General features: G+C 42.7%; 2 protein-coding genes and 1 long non-coding RNA gene across 3 annotated transcripts in view; 1 reads left to right on the top strand and 2 right to left on the bottom strand.

The window, feature by feature from the left end:
* The window catches only part of Rim (Rab3 interacting molecule), a 34,130-nt gene extending 30,103 nt beyond the window's left edge, over positions 1-4,027 (bottom strand). Inside the window, exons 1-5 of the mRNA XM_043212069.2 lie at positions 3,857-4,027; positions 3,586-3,790; positions 1,934-2,059; positions 1,508-1,876; positions 839-1,418 (exon numbers count right to left, since the gene is read on the bottom strand). Of these exons, the coding sequence (XP_043068004.1) occupies positions 839-1,418; positions 1,508-1,876; positions 1,934-2,059; positions 3,586-3,790; positions 3,857-3,966 (1,390 nt within the window). The 5' untranslated portion in view covers positions 3,967-4,027. The remainder of the gene's footprint in view (positions 1-838; positions 1,419-1,507; positions 1,877-1,933; positions 2,060-3,585; positions 3,791-3,856) is intronic.
* Positions 2,118-2,889, top strand: LOC108128700 (uncharacterized). Its single transcript, XM_017246425.3, has one exon. The coding sequence runs from the start codon at positions 2,215-2,217 to the stop codon at positions 2,584-2,586; it is 372 nt and encodes a 123-aa protein (XP_017101914.2). The 5' UTR covers positions 2,118-2,214; the 3' UTR covers positions 2,587-2,889.
* A 31-nt stretch (positions 4,028-4,058) lies between the features above and the next one.
* On the bottom strand, positions 4,059-11,247 carry LOC122321581 (uncharacterized). Its single transcript, XR_006246157.2, has 3 exons — positions 11,192-11,247; positions 9,434-9,637; positions 4,059-4,837 (listed from the first exon to the last, which is right to left on the bottom strand). It is a non-coding gene; the product is annotated as an uncharacterized lncRNA (long non-coding RNA).
* Positions 11,248-17,348: the final 6,101 nt, after the last annotated feature.

The following is a 17,348-nucleotide window of genomic DNA, read 5'->3' on the forward strand; positions in this document are numbered from 1 at the left end:
GCTTTTCCGCAGGTTTTCCCGCTCTCGTTCGAGATTTTTCCCCTTCTATTCGAGTCAAGTGCCCCCGAGATAAGCGCATCGAAATGTTTCCGCTACAAAACATTCCTCGCCATTCGACGTTCGTTTTCCTTTTTTCTTTTATTTTTCCTGCCACCATTGCACGTGGAAAAAAGTGTGGAAAAAAAATTGCAAACTGGTCTGTATATGTATGTATGTGGGTAAGTGCGGTTTATTTTTGGCCAAAACTTTTGCAGTCGAAGTCGTCGAGGAGCTTGAGACTCCCCGAAATGCGATTGCCGTTTTCCCGCTTAAACTACACTTACACCTTAGAAGTAGTCTTAAAGCTAACTTAATGTGTGAGACAGTCATACATAATGAATATTGAAAAATAAATATTTACACCGATATATGAAACAGAGAAATATGAGGAAAACTCAAGTACAAGAAGATTTGACTTTGGAAAGAAAAACATTAAGTACTGATCCTCAAAAACGAGCCAAAGAAAAAGACAACGCACCAATATGAGACAAGAGTGTGCTATAGTTTTGAAAGAATTCTGTTTTTTTTAAAGGATTTTTGATTTAGCGAGCGAGTCAAAGAGATTTTACAAATACAGAGAGATTGTGAATTATTGGGAGAGTTATCGGAACAGAAAATAGTATTAATTCGGATCTGGCTTGGGGACATTCAGAGCGTTTAAAATGGAAGCGATAGTGATAGACGGGGAAAGAGGAGACTAGAGAGAGACAGAGGACCGCTCAAGCGATCGGAGGGGATAGAGCAGAGATAGAGCGACAAGGAGCCAAGGATGCAAATTGGACAAAACGTCTCAACTCACCGTCATAGTCCGATCCGGCGGTAACCACGCTGGGCATCCCCCCGCTGGCTTGGGCCTGGGCCTGCATCAGCTGATGCTGGAACTCCTCCTCGGAGCTGCTGAAGGATCTCTGCTGCTGTGAGGCGTACTGGGATCCGGCCAGAGCCCGGCGTTGCTGCTGTTGTTGCTGCTGGCTGTACGCGCTGGTGTCCATGGCATGACCCCCGGAAATGGTCAGGTTGCGGGTCAAGGGCGGGGGCTTTTGGTAGCCTCCCATCTGCGACATGCCTGGCTGCCCGTGGTGTGGCGGCATTGGCTGGTGAGGCTGCTGGTGAATCTGCGCCTGGTAGGATTGCTGCACCTGATGCTGCTGCTGTCTAGCCGCGAATTGCTGCTGGTGTTGTTGCTGGTGCTGCTGCTGCTGCTGGGGCACATGTTGCTGCGGTGATTGGCGATGTTGCTGGGGCATAAGGTGCTGCTGCTGCTGCTGTGGGTGGTGTTGCGTCTGCTGTTGGTGTTGTGACTGTGGCTGGTGTGGCGCTTGCACCTGACTGGGATGCGCCAGGTGCGGGTGCTGTCTCATCAGACCATCTAGCTCGCCCTAAAAATGATAATTAATATTATTAAATAGTATTAGTTCATTGTGTTTATCTCAATTCTCCCTGGCTAAGGGAAAAGTTGACTAATTACCTGATAGAAACGCGGATCATCCTCTGGATAAGCGCCACCGGTTCTTTGCTGCTGCTGTTGTTGCATGCCATATGCCTGCTGCGCCTGCTGAGGATTCATCGGTTGCATGCGGGAGCGTTGCTGCATCTGCTGTTGGTGGTGCTGCATTTGCTGCTGCTGGCCGGGACTCATCATAGGATCCATTCCGCTGTCAGACACTGAGAGCCTCCGGTTGGTGGGCTGCTCCTGCTGCGAGTACTGACGCCGGAGCATGCTCCCCGCTCGCTGCATGGGCAGGTTTTCCTTCTCAGCGGCGCTGCGAGTTCGTTCCAGCTTGGGCCGCTTATCCGTTTGGTCGTGCGGATCCACGATGGTCTGCTGGGAGATGTCCTGCAGCGAATAATATATTCTGAGCAGCTAAAATGGGCTAGAAAAATGCACACTTACACTGCTGCCATCAGGCTCAATGCGCCGGATGAATCCATCCTGGTGGCCCGCTGTCTTGTTTATCCACTGGCCAGTTTTGGACAGGAGCTCCTGTTTCTTGCGGCACAATATGCACACCCAAATCACCTGAAAGACGAAGAGAAAATAAGCCTGTCGTTTAGAAACTATCAAGGCAGTGACTTTCTAGTCATAAACATTCAGGGTTTCTACTCTCCCGTGCCGATTCAGTCACTTAGGTTAGGTAGTCCACATCGTTTTTACATTTGCAGACTGGCTACACCATGGAAGAAGCTGAAAATCTGAGTGCCCCAGATATACAAGTTCGCCTTAGGTCCTCCGATGACGGTGAGGAATTTGGACCCATTGAGGGCGAAGGGCAGGACAGAGCCGAAAACGCACACGGCGTAGCTCTACTTGATGGATGGCCGGATACCACAGTGCTTTACGTTTTCACCAAGCTTTTCGAATTCATGTGGGCTAGCATCTTTACGACCACCTATGTGGAGCGGGGAAGGAACGAGTACTTTGCTGGATTTAGCAATGTAAACCTGGTCACATCGTACCATGAAGATCGTAATAAGAACAAATGGATCCACCTGTCGCTAGTTTTCCGCGCTTCGACCTTCCCGATGTTCCGGAGGTCTCTTGAATAACAAAAAACAACCAAAAATCGAAAAAGAAAAGGAACTATAAGTCCAAGATACCGTGTCACAGCCAAATTGAAATTCCGCTTGGCTTTCGTTCGGGGCTGCTATACAATTTCTTTTCTCCGGGTCTATATCTGTGGCACACCTCTGGTGTGAGTGTGTGTCTGTGACATTTTGGCAGCAGTTCAACGGAAAAACGTTTGGCAGCACGGCCAGAAAATGATAAGCTCAGGCAGCGGGAAAAGAAACAAGCGGGAAAACTCCAACGAAACGGTTCACTGAGTTAAATAAAAATTGAAAAAAGTGTAATTGAAATGCAATGCACTGCGGGGGCGGGGGCCTGGAGGGTGAGTTTGTGGATGAAAAAAATGAGAATGGAGGGGCTTTCAATGCCAGCAATCAATATCCTGCTCCCAAGGCTATCTAAAGGTAGTTGGAAGAAGAGCCAAAATATTGGAAACATTATTAATCAATTGAAAACTGGTATTTAAATTCACTATTGAATTAGAAAGAATTAACAGGGAACTGCATAATAGCACATCCTTGGAAAAAGACATCACTTGAAACTATAAATTGTAGGGAGGCGGAAAGAAAGGAACATGAAACCATCACTCGCCAATTATCCTTCTCGCGACAGCGGGCTACAAGGCGACAATGGCACTTATTTATGCCCTCTACGCGTCACTGGGGACAGTTGGCAACAAGCGATGGCTAGGGCTCCAGCTAAGGATCCGGCTATGGCCATGCCGATGTGGCAATGGGGCGTATGAGTGATGGCTGCTTAGTCAAGCGGCAGCCGGGACGCCAGCAATATTGGCGTCAGAGTTTGGCAGCGCCGCTGTCCTATTTGCCAATAAGCGGAAAATGAGCTCAGCACCCTTTAAAGCCCATTTTTCTGCTGTCACACGCGCTCTCCAAATAGTGTCGATGTCAGTGCCGTCAGAGTAGTAATCCAAGCGAGCTGTCAGGTTCATTAAATTGGATGGCTGAGTGGATGGAACTTACCTTATTGCTACGGAGAGTCACTTTGCCGCCGCATCGGGCGCAGCACCGAATGTTGCAGTAGTGGCATATGTGGCCAACACCGTCGGCGAATTTGGTCTTAAGGCAGATGTGACAGGTGGCATCCAGCTCCACGCCGGCCTTCTTCTGCTGCTCGGAGCGTTGTCTGATTTGCATTTCCAGTGTAACCACCTCATCCTGTTTGCGCCTGCAAGGACATTTTAATAAAATATTAATTTTTATTATTTAAATTAAAGGTCTACCGAAAACTCACCGCATGATCTCATTTTGCTTCTCCTCCTCCTGCTTTTGGCGCATAAGGACATTCTCGATCTGCATCCGCTCGTGTGGCGTCAGGTGCGACAGGTCCGGCATTTCGTCCATGGCTAATGGCTTAGGGTTTTCCTCTAGTTTTTCTAGTTTTTCCCAATCGATTGAGTTCGTTGACGCTTGCCGGGAGTTGAGTAGCTTCTGCGGCTCTAATTAGTTGGAGTGTATTTATTTTTTGCTTCTAGTATTTATAAACATTGTTGGTTTATCTTTCCGGTTGGATTTAAAGCTTTCAATATTGATTCGATAACTTGTTTGTTTTGGTATGTCGTCTATGCAGCAATATTTATAAATATATATTATTTTATTAAATATTATTATTATTATTGGGTTAGTAAACCATTCCGATAGAAAATCACAGAGCAAATTTCAAAACTTTTATGGGATTCTTTTGTTATTATTTGTAATGAACGTTTTGTTAGATTTGTTTCGTAGACTTTTGGAAATTCGTTGGAAATTATTCACGATGCACTCGGCGCTTTCTTTCTTATTTGTGTGTCGGTGTGGTTTCTCTGAGTTTTATGTGCTCCTTTCAGGTGTATTTGTGTTGTGGTTCCTGTGTCCTGTTGTCCGTTTCGGTGTGTGTGTTTGTGTGCGTGCCCTCTGACCCCTTTTCTTTTGCGAATTTCTTGTGCACAGTTGTGTGTTGTTTCCTTCCTCTTTGTTTAGACTTTTGTATATCTTTGGCTGAATGCAAATTTGAGTGGAAAATTCGTTTCTGGTTTTTGTTTCATTTTTCAACCACTCTATGTCGTTGCCGGGCCATTGTTGTTGCTTCTAATGGCTGATTCTGGTGCCTTTGCCAAGTAAATTGTACTTGTTGTGTCCTTTGTTGTTGGTAAGGTTGCCGTGCGCGTTGCGGCGCCATTTTGCGTTGCGATCCTTTCAAATTGCAGGCAACGCGGCTTAAAGAGAGCTGTTAATACTGCAATCGAAACAAGACATATTTTTTATTTAAAATAAAGTGCATTTTTATGTTTTAAAATTAATTTGACAGTAAGCTATTCCTGTTACCAGCTGTGAACTAATTAATTTTTACGTTTAATGGTGTAAACTTTCTGTAATTTCTACTGTAATACGTACTTAATTGAATCTCGTAAACCAAATGCAATGCCAAATTTAAAAAATAAACAAAAGTAAACCAGCAGGAAATGAGAATTTTAACGAGATGACCGAAGGGTTCCAAGGGGGAGGCGGGAGCCCTGGGGATGGCCAGTATCTGACCGCAATGTAAACATGTGTAACTGTATTTATGGCCATCAACGTGCCAGGGCAAACAACCAGCCACAAAAACCAGGCAGGTCCCTTAGTAGGGTAACTAGGTGGCCTGCCTGCCGGGGTAGGGTCATGGAGTGGGGCCGGGCCAGCAGTGGTGAGGCAAAGGGTTGCAGTTCTTTGCGGTTGACACGGTGACGCACGTACAAAATGCGAAAATATGTACGAGGCCATGCTCATGTACACGCAGAAATAAAATTAAATGATACAATTTTGGAACATATTGTCGAGTCCTAGTCTTTTAAAAGAAGAGGGTTCTTAGTTTAAATAAATTTAAATAAATAACTCTAATAAAATAGAAATGTTATTATAAAAGCTTAGCCTTTTTTTCGGTGCATTCGCATACATTTACGCACAAAGAGGAGATTACTGGTCCAAGCCCGTTTGCAAGAGGGCAGGCTGCAACCGGAAGAAAACACTTCGCTTGCTGGGGCAGGACTCTTTCAGGCGCCTCATTTCCTTCTTCTGAAAGGCGCTAGAATTAGCATCCAATGGCCAGGAAGCAATCTGAACCATCGTAATTAAAAGCCATCAAGCACTTGGCGCATAGTCGAGTGTGCGAGAAGCCCACCAGAACGCCGACGTTGCCAGGATATCGACCTCTAATCCTATTTGAAAGCAGCAAGGAGCTTAGGCCGAGATTTAGCAGAAAGACCAGGAGCTGCAGCAGCGTCCGCATTAGAAGCCCTAGCCCCCTCGGCAACATATTGCAGCAGCTGTAGCTTCAATTGCATGAATTTTGCAGCAGCAACAGCAGCAGCAGGTCGGGTCAGAGATATCCGAGCGGTGTGGGAATTGGTTATGACCTCCGACCCACTGCGAACAATTTGCCGAACGTTTATGAAATGTATGTATGACCGAGCCACGCTTAATTAAATTGAGTTGGGGTGGCATTAAAATCAAGGCAGAGCATCAACTACATGGGGAGCCAGCGATTGATTTCTCGAATGCATGTATATTTATTACTGGGGCTTTATGGGGCAGCTGTCGATGTCACATCCTCGGGGTATGTACGCAGATGTATGCAACTTGACACAGATACAGGGAGAGAAAGAAGTTGCAGTGGAGTTTTAATTATATATTTGATACATATATAACTTTAAATAATATGTTTTTCAAAAGAATCATTCAAAAAATGATTAATTTATTGCTTTTAATAAAGTAATTCTTTAATTACTCCTAAATATTTAGACATTTTCTGTAAAGTTTATTTAATTTTTGTTCTGTGCACTGACAGCCCCCTCTTGGCCTATAACTTATGTAGTTCCAGCAAGATAAAATCCAGCTACCATGGTGTTTATGGGCCTGCTTTATGCTGCCATCCACAGAGGTCCTCAGGCGGTGCGAGGACTTGTATCTTGTGTTTCTCGGCGCGGGCTCATGAATTGATAATGCAGCAGATGCAGCAGAACCTGCAACAACAGCACCAACACCCCATGCAAAATTGATGGCTGCGTTGGGTAGATGTGTGTGGCTTCAGGATGGGGCGGCTTTATGTGGCTTTAAATCGGAAGGTTAGACCGATGGGGCAGGACCCTCCAAAATGGTCCCATAAAAGGAGCTCAGCGGATGGGGCGTTTGTTTTGGGTTTATGGGAGAGAAATCAATCTTTCAGCTCTTCAATCAATTGATTAAGATGCCTGATTCGGTGTCGCCTATTAAGTGTGCTCCCGAAGCTCATTTTCTCGAAAAGTTCCACCAAAAATAAAGCCGCAGAAACTCAGAATCAGCTTATTAACTGCGGGAGAGGCAAGCTAAACAAGTGAGAGAGAGAAGGCTTATCTTTTCACCACGGACTTTTTCCAATGCGCGCGCTTGCGAGGCGCTAACGGTTAAATCACAGAGAGCGGGCACTGGGGAAGTTTTCCATAAATTTCCCCCTGACAATTTCCCTGTCACCTGCTTCGCAGTAGATAGAAATTTCATGCGCTGACCGCGCGAACTCAACAACAAAAGCAGAAGGCAAACAGCAACCAAAAAGCACAGCGGGTGGGGGGGGGCGAGAAACTTATCAGGCACAAGGATGAATTATAATAATAATGAAAAATCCAGGGGAGTGGTGGCCGGGGAGAGCAGAGGAAGCGGAAGGCTACATTCCTTGGTCGCCGCTGCCGCCGCCACTGCCACTGCCTGCCCACGTTGTCCAAGGTTATTTCATATTACGCATACGCCCCCTAGCCTCCGGAGCACTAAAGGGAATAATGTCTCACAAATAGCGCAGTTCAAAAGTGCAGGTCGGGCTGAAATGTGAAAGTTCACTGCCAACGGGTAGCTGCCACTACCAATAGCCAACTGATAATTGACAGTTTCAATTAGCCATACCAGTCGCCACCAGAAGTGGCAACAACAGCAGCCAGCGGAATCATTTTTTCAGTGAAAGGAAAAATGCATTTCAAATGCCTGGAATTGGGCAACAATAGCGACCAACAAAAATGCCATTAAGGCAAAGGTCAAGATTCTATAAAAAATGGAATGAGTTTGAAATAGTATTTTTAGAAGACATTTAAATTTTTTTTCAGAAGTAGCTACTGTTGTCATTTATATGGACTGCTTATACAATTAATATAAATTATTCAATCCATGAGTTAATACCTAGATTGATTTACTCTACTCTACTTTTCTATTTGATAATATACTCATTTTTCTTTCAGCGCACTTTCAATTACGAAATGTCAGGACCACCGTTCGCCTGCTCGGAATTGCTCTTTAATCTCTCCACCGTTTCGGTTTGGTAGTCTTGTACTTATTTTATCGGGGCAAAAGGCCAAAGCATCAACTGGTTGCTCGGCTAGGAAGTGGGTCATTTATCAACTGACATCACCTGTCAACGGGGTGCTCTATCTGGCTATATATTGCTGCCCCTGTGACGCTACCTCTCCCGCTGCGATCGCCGAAGACGCGTGCATTTAACAGAATTGGTGAGCGGAGTTTTCGTGGCGTAAGCCATTTTCCAGCTGCCGAGTGCAATGGACTTGGAGTGTTGCTTGGACGCATACACACACACTTACTCACAAACGACCACTCGAATAGAGCCATAAAAGAAAACGTGGCCAAGCTGCCGTTTGTTGTTGCAAGCCAACCCAAAAACTATAAACGAGGCAATGACTTGGCGACTTATTGCGGTTTGCTTGCCAAAAAGGATGTCGTCGGGGTCTCTTCGCCAGCCTGACTAATGACCAGCAGGCATTCGCAGCTGGACATGGCCTATAATTTAAATTATTTATTCATTGCGGGCTCGGCCAGGGAAGTCAATGACTGCACCCATTTGCATTTTCCCTGTTCTTTTTCTATTTCACAGCGAAAATAGGAAGCTGGGACAATGCTATCCTCCCGGTTTCCTTGTTTAACTTTTTCAATTGCGCTCACAATTTCCATGCAATTAACGGCAGACAAATGCGAGCTACAAAACATTGGCAAAAAGTTGTCGATTCCAGGGGAAGGTGGTGGAGGGCTACATCTAAAAGTTGGCCCAACAAGAGCCACTGAATATGTTTCCACCCAAGAGCAGAGGGAAAAGGGCAAAAGAGGCGAGCATTGACATCGAAGCATAAAAGCAATTTTATGCACCCATTGACCCTCACAAAAACGGATGGAACGGATGGAAGAGGGGGTCATGTCAATGGATAGTTGTTTCAATGGTGTCCCTCCACACACACACACACTCAGCTATTCAGTTACACCCACAAAACAAAGAGCCGTTTCTTCTGTGGGCCGTGCGCCATTACTCATACGCCTCGTGTGCATTGTCAAACATTTATGACGTCCATTCGGTTCAGTTGGCGAGTGTGTTTATTTGAATGTGGGTGCTTATGTCGTCATTACTATCATTTGTCCATACAAATGGGCTCATCCTCTAGTTCCCTGGCCCCCGGTTCGGTTGCCTAGTGACGTTTGCCATTTGCCAACTGACACAAGTCAAAGGGAAAATCGATTCCAACTGGCTGCCTGTTGCTGCTGCCACTGCCAAAGCTACTACCACTACTGCCGTAACTAGTTTACCTTTTAATTAAATTTAACGCCCATCGACGGGCGAACCACCCACTCATCCCAGCCAGAGCCCAGTAAACAGAGAAAAGGCAACAAAAGGCAGAGAAGGAGAGGAAGGGCAGAAAATGGGCGAAATTTGTGTCAATTTCTTGGCCATTGTTCACCATTGTCTAAGTCAACTGTTGACGTTATTTTTGCTCCTTTGATACCAAAATAGAAATACTCTAAAAGGACTAAAATTCTTTTTTTCTTAACTCACCTGAACTCCTCTATAAAGTTGTTGTTGTGTAAACTCCGTTGTTTGTTTATTCGTTGTTTGTTATGGTTTGGTTTAGAATATGTTAATTTTAAGTTTGTTCTATTAGCATAAGAAAGTGTTGTTGAGTCTCTATTTCAGTTAGTTTTGCTATTTACAAGGCGTTTGTTGGTTTGCATTTGTGTCGACTTTTAATAAATTTGAAAACTGCTGCGAAGAAAAGTATACATATTTAGATTATATCCACTTTAATATATGTATATTAGATACACTGATTAGTAAACACACGTTTTGCGGCTCTCGTATTTGTTGTTTCTCTAGCGAGCTTCGCCTCGCGTCTAAGTGTAAAGTTGAAGTTGAGTTGTAATTATGTTGCATGCTGCCTTTTGTTGTAACTCACACAAACACACACACAGATACACTCACGAAGCAGAGAGCGAGACTGAGGGAGAGAGCATGGCTGAGAGAAAGGGCACTGCAGCTGGCAGCAAGCACCGAAATACTGGGATATTATTCTGCCCATGCTGGGTCGCCAAGCACTTGAAATAAGCGAAAAGGCTAACGTAAGCCATGTTAATCATACGCACTGTTGTACCACAAGATATACTCTTTCCCTCTACAGACTTTAAAGTTAATACAGTTGTATCTTTACTAGTTTAATTTATTTTTCTGCCTTCGTATGGTGAACTTTAAGCTCCCACTTATTCTCATTCCCGCCCACATGATTGCCTTTCACAACTTTGATTAATTAATTCCTGACGAGTTCACTGGGCTAAAAAACAGAAACTCTCAGCCCTAATGAAATTTCCTTTAAGCTCAAGGGTAAAGAACAAAACAGTTAACCATTACACGTGAGTGCGTCTGTGTGGGCCTGTGCTTGTGCCTGTATGAGTGCTGCTTTATTTTTCTGCATATTTAATGCGTTCATCCGCAAAAAGGAAGTGGGAGCGAGAGAGCAAGGCGGGATCACGGCCAACACAACAAAGGAGAGAAAGGCAGTCGGGTGAAAGTCGTAGTGGCGGGGAGGGGGCCCCGAAGAGAGAGCCCTGAGAGGAGAGAGTTCTGGGTGGGATTGCGTGGCGTTGTGTGTACAGAAAAAAGCAACCAGCAGAGGAATGATGAAAAAAAACCCTAAAAATTTCATTAAAGTAGAAAATGAAAATTGCATTAATTGCTTAAATTTTTTTTACACTTATGTAGCTGTTTTTTGGGTCGTGGTCATTAGCTTAAATCACAATTGGTTTGCACTTAGATTTTATTTAGATTTGTGTGTGTATAACATAGGCAAATATATAGGTATATATCGGTATAAGTATATACTGCTATATCTATGTGTGCAGCATTCCATATGCGCAAAATAATTTTCAGTTTGGCGAACTCATGTCCTTAGCATTGTTTAACTTTTGTTGACGGTGATGGCCTGATGTTGCTGTTGCTGTTTGATGTTGCTGATGTTGCTGTTTGCAACCAGGGAAGATCCAGATCAAAACAACGAAATTAGTTATAGTAGTCCTTAGTTATCAGCGAGAGCGCCAACCTGACAAATTGTTGGAACGTATGGACCATTTTTTATATGAAACAGATATTTTCCAACAATTTCTCGATCCGGCAACCTTCGAATTATATTTTTTCTTAAACGTTCTAATCGAAAGCCAACGCTGACAGCTATCCCGCAACCATCGCGATTATCGCGTTCTTGTTTACATTGTTCAATGGGCTTCAAATTAAATATGAAATTAATTATTTTCCATTAAAACCGACAGCTGCGCCCAGAAAGCAACGCAATCTTCTCAAGATGTGCACATCACGACGACACGACAACGACTGAAACTAAAACTGAAAAAGGAACCCGCAGCTGGAGCCACAGCTATTGCGATATGGCCCACCTACATCAGGAATTCGCTTCGATTGTCGTCAGCAGTTCAGGAATTTCTCTCTCGCTATTCCCGACTCTTTCCCTCGCTGTCTACCCGTCTCTTTCGCCTCCTTGGCTGGCTATCTCTTTCGTGGTGAATTGACCGGGGAGTTGTTAACCAGGCAAGTGGGAGCACATGTTCCTTCGCCTGCGAGTGTGTTCGTGTGTGCTGTTATGAGTGGCTTTTCATATTTCATGTGCAATTTTAACACCTACTACAAACTAACGGCTCTAATAAATGCTCGTGTGTGTGTGTGTGACTCCGATTCCGCCAGCCACCCCCTTGCGATCCGCCCCTCGGGCATTACATATAGTAATATAGTTGTTTTGGGCTAACATTAGGAAGCAACATCGTGTTGCATATTCATAAAACTAAGCTCGGTTAGGGGGAGAACGCTTGTGTGATGGTTTCTCTCATTTTTGCAAAAAAAAAACCTTTCTTCAATGCATTTTGGACTGAAAAGCCTTAATAGTGCCAGACTCAGTTATTATTGCCTACTTTTGAGGGCAACAAAATGCGGGAGGAGTTTTATGCTTAAATGAACTTTCCTCAATATAGAAAGAAAAATCTACTTCTCAAAAGTTCAAAAATCTTTTTATAAAAATGCTATTTTTAGAATCACAGAGTCTAACTTAACACATCACGTGCTTGTCAAAAATATTCAGCCCCCAAAGCACCCAAAGTACGCAAAGCCTATAAAATTTGTACACTTCTGTTGCACATTTCGCAATTGGCTTGAGCTGTCGTGGCTGCTTTCGATTTTATCCTGCGGCTTATCGCAGCCATCACGGAATTTGGCGTAAATTGTCAAAGCCACTTGTACGTTGCTTTTCCCAGCCTATCGCTCATTTTTCGTCCTATTGCACTTCCTTTATGCTGCAGAGGAAAAAATAATTATTAAAATTTTTGAAATTAATTATATTAATGTAATAAAAGACAGAATGTTACATTCTGAGATTTTGAAAAAAATTTATGTTTTTTTAATGAAATAAATGACTATTTTGACGCTCGGAACTTAAAAAAAATTATATTGCTGTAAAATAATATAAATAATAGAGAATAATATAATAATAATAACTTTTTTTTCCATGCATTTTTTTGCATTTATCTATGACAAGTAGAATAATATTGTGAGATAAATGCTTTTTTGGTTGTCGAAATGTTTGAGTCTTTTTCTGATAGCCAGCTCACGTGCAGAGTTTTCAGCTTTACACACATACTACCACCAAATCACGCCTCACACACACATAAACTCCCATCGCAGAGCGATTGGATATCCGACGGAGAAGAGAGAATTCTTCGTGGGTTTGAGCCAGGGAGCCAGGGGGATATGGATGTGACAGCCGGAGTCTGGGGGAGCCTGGAGCTACGGGTATTTGCCAGCAGCATTTTTTGTTGAATATTGTGTGTGTGTGTGCCGGACGGCTGACGTCATTGAGCTTTTTATTGATTTTCATTTTACCCGAAAAAAGGACTCAAGCCAAGCAGGAGAAGAATTACTTGGGCTAGGACGCAGAGCTAGCAGGCCAACAGATGTCCAACATGGAGCGGCGAGAGACGCAATTGAAGAAGAATATTTTGAGGGGCTGTCTGGAGAGGCTTGGGTAGGGTCTCCAATGGAGTTCCTTCTGGCCCGCAATTAAAAAAAATTGGGCCAAACTGAAAATTATTATTTTTCAAATATGTTTCTTAAAATTGACCAATCTAAAAAATAAGAATAATAAAAAATCACAAACATGAAGTTTTTATTTTTTTTTTATTTCTTAAAATTATTATTTTTTTCTTAAGTATAATCTTAAAACGAACTATAGAATTATGATTCTATTATTCTGCTTTAAGTTTAAGACGAACTGATTTTATTATATAGGAAAATTCAATAAGTTAAAAATTAATCAATAATGATGCTAAAAAGCCAGGTTTTTTTTTTTAAATTACAAAAATAGATTTTTTTAATTAATTTCATTTATGCATGCTTTTTACCTAACATCGGACCATGTAAATTTCTTTCTTTACATGTATGCTAACAAAATGGCGGCAAGGTTTGGGAACTAGCTAAAACTCACCATTAGCCAATGTTGCAACCTCGGAGAAAGGTTGGCTGACAATTGAAAAGCTGGAAAGCTTGGGGAGAGCGAATAACAAACAGATAAAGCCACCCCCAAAAGACACCCCCGGCCTCTTCGCACGGCCCCAAGCTCATCCACCGCCCACCTGATAAGCGAACAACCCTCCAAAAGATACAGGAAAAATTCAGAAAAATACCTCCAAGAGACTATAATCAGATGCAAAGGGAAATACTTATGGGGGAATAGTAAAAATGGCTTATTAATTTGTATAGCATACCAATTGGGAGATGCACCCATTCAAAGGGATGTCCTTTCAAAATCTATGTTACTGACGCTCTCGCAGGCTCCATTCTCTCGCACTCTCTCTCGGCATCTCTCTCAGGCGGATGCTTGCGCAGAAATCTCAACGAGATGGGGCGAAAATCTCTAATAAGGATGCTTGATGAAAAATTCATGGTCTGGCGTAGCAGCATCCTGCACTAGCTCCTGAGTAAACGAAAACACTCCGACTCTGCCGCACGCAGCGAACACAGGCCTGAAAATAAAGAATCCCAATCCCAACAGAGACATTCGAATTGTGCAATAAACAAATCGCTGTCCATCGCAGTGCGCAGTCTTCTAATTTTAAATTTTAAATCCAATAACGAACAAATTAGGCAAACGCGAGTGTCCCAAGAAATACATCCTTGTACGCATATAGTTTTTAAATCCTTCGAGTGATTGTATAATTTCTACGGGCGTGGGAACACAACGGCAGCGGCCAAATAGATGTATCCTTAATCCCACCAGGATATATCCACGATAACGCCATAAATCTCCGCAGGAGATAATCAGCGAAAATTCCCCAAAAATCCGACATGAAAACTTAATTGACTTGAATAAATAATTTCGAGTACGATTTGTTGTTGTTTGTGGGCCTACGGTTTTTTCGGTGCGAATGTGGCCACAAAGCGGAATCGGAAAAAGTTACTGAAATACAAAAGCCTGAAAAAAAAACGAATACATAGAGAACTTGCCGCTGCCGTTGCCGCCTGTAAAAGCGAGTCCAGTGAAAGAGAGGGGGCGGAGAAAGGCAGGAAGGAGAAGAAAGGAGAGAGAGAGGCGAGTGGGCCACAGGAGCGGAGGTGGTCGCGGAGTTGGAGAAAGGGCCCAGAGAAGGAAGCCAGAGAGCCGCCATTACTGTGCAAGAGAAAAGAGAGAGCGCCCCAAAGAGAACCCCCGGAGAAAGTTTGTGGAACCCGTTAGCGGTGGATGGAAAATTTATAAACAAAACTTGGAGTCCACAAAGAAATTAAAGAAAAAAGGATGATTAATTCGATGAATAACAAAAACGAATAAAATAAAAAGGACACATTATCATTATATAAAATAAAAAAACACCAGTAATTACCAAATAAACAAAATTAATGTTTTATCCAAACATATCATTCAAAATAAGAATTTAAAAATAGTGGAACTAAATCCAAAAAGCAAGACCATTCTAAACACTAACCCTAAAAACGAATAAATCTTAATGAAGTAAGAACAAGAACAACTTTGCATAAATAAATAAATACAAATTAAATGTAAACTTAAAGAAAACTAATGCATATCATGTAATAACGCCCAGAAAGCTTGCTGAATTACTAACCAAGCTATTTATTCAATAAAAAAATCTAAAAACTAATCTTAATGAACTAGTTTAAGGAAAATTGTGCAAATTATCGCATACATATCAACACTCTTGCAAAGAGTAAACCCTAGTTTAATCTCAAGAATTAGCCATTAAATTTACAAAAAAAATATATTAAAATAGTACATGCATCAATGTATTAAAATTGCTTAATGAATAACTCCTAAGGTAGCAATTTTTGTTAGAAGTTTTACATCAGTTATCGAATAAAACAAAATATTTACAAAAATATCGCCACATATCATTGAGGTAGCCTCAAAAGAGTAAAAGACAGTGAAAAATCATACAATCTGAAGAATATTATACCAATAGACTACGTAAAGTTATTACGGAAAAGTTATTTACTTTATTAAGTGGACCAATTTCAAATGCCGATAAGACTCGATAACAGACAACGGAAAAGTACACACAGTAATTTGCCAACTGGTAAGTCTGACTAAGAATTATACCTACTAATGTTACAAATACCTCCAAACTTTAGACCTAAAGACTCTGCAGAATTGTTAGTAGAATTCGTTCATGTTTTTGTAATCACTTTCCAAAAACCAATCACAAAGTTTCTGGTAAAAGCATGGGAGCATAGCTAATCCATAAAACAGCCAAAAATAAAGAAGGCCGAGGCTCCAGAATTTTATGCGCCAATGGGCCTAGAGGGGATTGTCGTGCCACCTCCTTCTGAGCCCCACGGTTTCACTAAACCGTAATGAGCCTGTCGAACCGAAATTTTTTGCTGCAGCGCCCAAGAGCGAGTCACAAACATATGTATGAAAACACTCAGCTGGGTACACCCAAACAAACTGGAAACAAAATCAATATACGGCCGTGTGTGTGTGTTCAAACAGCTAGAAAAGCAGCCAACACACACGCCACACCGAGGGGGAGTGGGAGTTTGGTTGACGTCGCCACGCGCGACTATTAAAATTTTCATTTTTATGATTATCGCTTGCGAAAATCCGCAACAATTGTGCGGGTTCACACGAAGCAAAAGGGCCGCCCCAGGTCGAAGGGTACAAGCCGGCGGGCTGGTGGGGCCACACAACAGGACACCTACGATGACGAAGCCAGGAAGGCTTCTAATGCGTGCGCGTTTGTGTTTTACTGAGCAAATGTTTAACTTTGGCCGTAAAATTAAATTTAATTTTCAATTACTGCGGTTGGCAATCGTTCGGATCACCCTAGCAAAAATTGTACCCTAGGCGAAATAGCGGTGCGATAAAAAATTCCCCTAGAACCTCGAGCTGACAAATTGTGGCTTGGCTTTCGGCCATTAGAGCGTTGGTCACTTTAAGGCCGTTCCCGCTGCAGCTGCCTCAATTTGCGGCATCAAAAATTCATCATCTCCATCAACCAACGTGCAGCAGCAGCTGCTCGCTTTTCGCCTTTTCCCGCAGCTCTCGCTTCTTGGCTTTTTACCTGGCCAGTTTTCGCCGGCTACTTTCAGGAGCCATTTCCTAATGAGTGCAGCATCGGGGAATGCTAAACCTGAGCAACATCAAAAAAAGGGAAGTTGCAACAAGAAAGAAGCTCTCGTTAAACACCCTTAGTTATTATAATCACTTTAAGTTAGTTGTGAAACTTTTAACATCCTTTTCACAATGAATGGGAATGAAAATACATCTTTAAGATATTAAAAAAGATATGTATCTGGTAGCTACTGGTCAATTCCAGTTTATAGGGCATTACCTTGGGGAAAGTCGCATTTCCTTGCTTCATTTGCAGCCTTGCCTATTATGCAGATCCAAAAGAAAAACATCAGATTTAAAGTAATTCCATTCCGTTATGCGCTAGCGTCTTTTGGGCCAAGTTAAAGTGCTGCAGGCAAGGCTATGGCAAAAAGAAACAGCGTCGAAACTTTTCGCCAAAGTGGGTGAAGGTAATTTTCCACCAAGTCGTGTCGACATTTCATGCAAATGTTCTTCCTTTTTGCGCAGATTCAGAAGCTTGTTCCGGTTATATTGCGTGAGCGTATTTTCTGAGTTTTTTAATTTATTTCCATTTTTTTTGTACTTTACTTTGTTTTTGATTGTTAGTGTAGGTTGGTGAGGCAGGTTACATTAACACGGTATCCGTATAGTCGTCTATATCCTAGGAAGCTCGAGACTTGAGTGCATATTTAATGGCATTTCTGAAAGCTCACGCAGGTTGATTGGCAAGCAGATGATGTCATCTACGTCTGGCAGGCAAAAGTGGATATTCCAGGAGAACCTCCTACAGGTGGACAGCCGGGCTTAATCGCTGGCCCAAGAATTAATCAAAATTCATGT

Source organism: Drosophila bipectinata, chromosome 3R, assembly GCF_030179905.1.
Source record: "Drosophila bipectinata strain 14024-0381.07 chromosome 3R, DbipHiC1v2, whole genome shotgun sequence".
NCBI lineage: Eukaryota > Metazoa > Arthropoda > Insecta > Diptera > Drosophilidae > Drosophila > Drosophila bipectinata.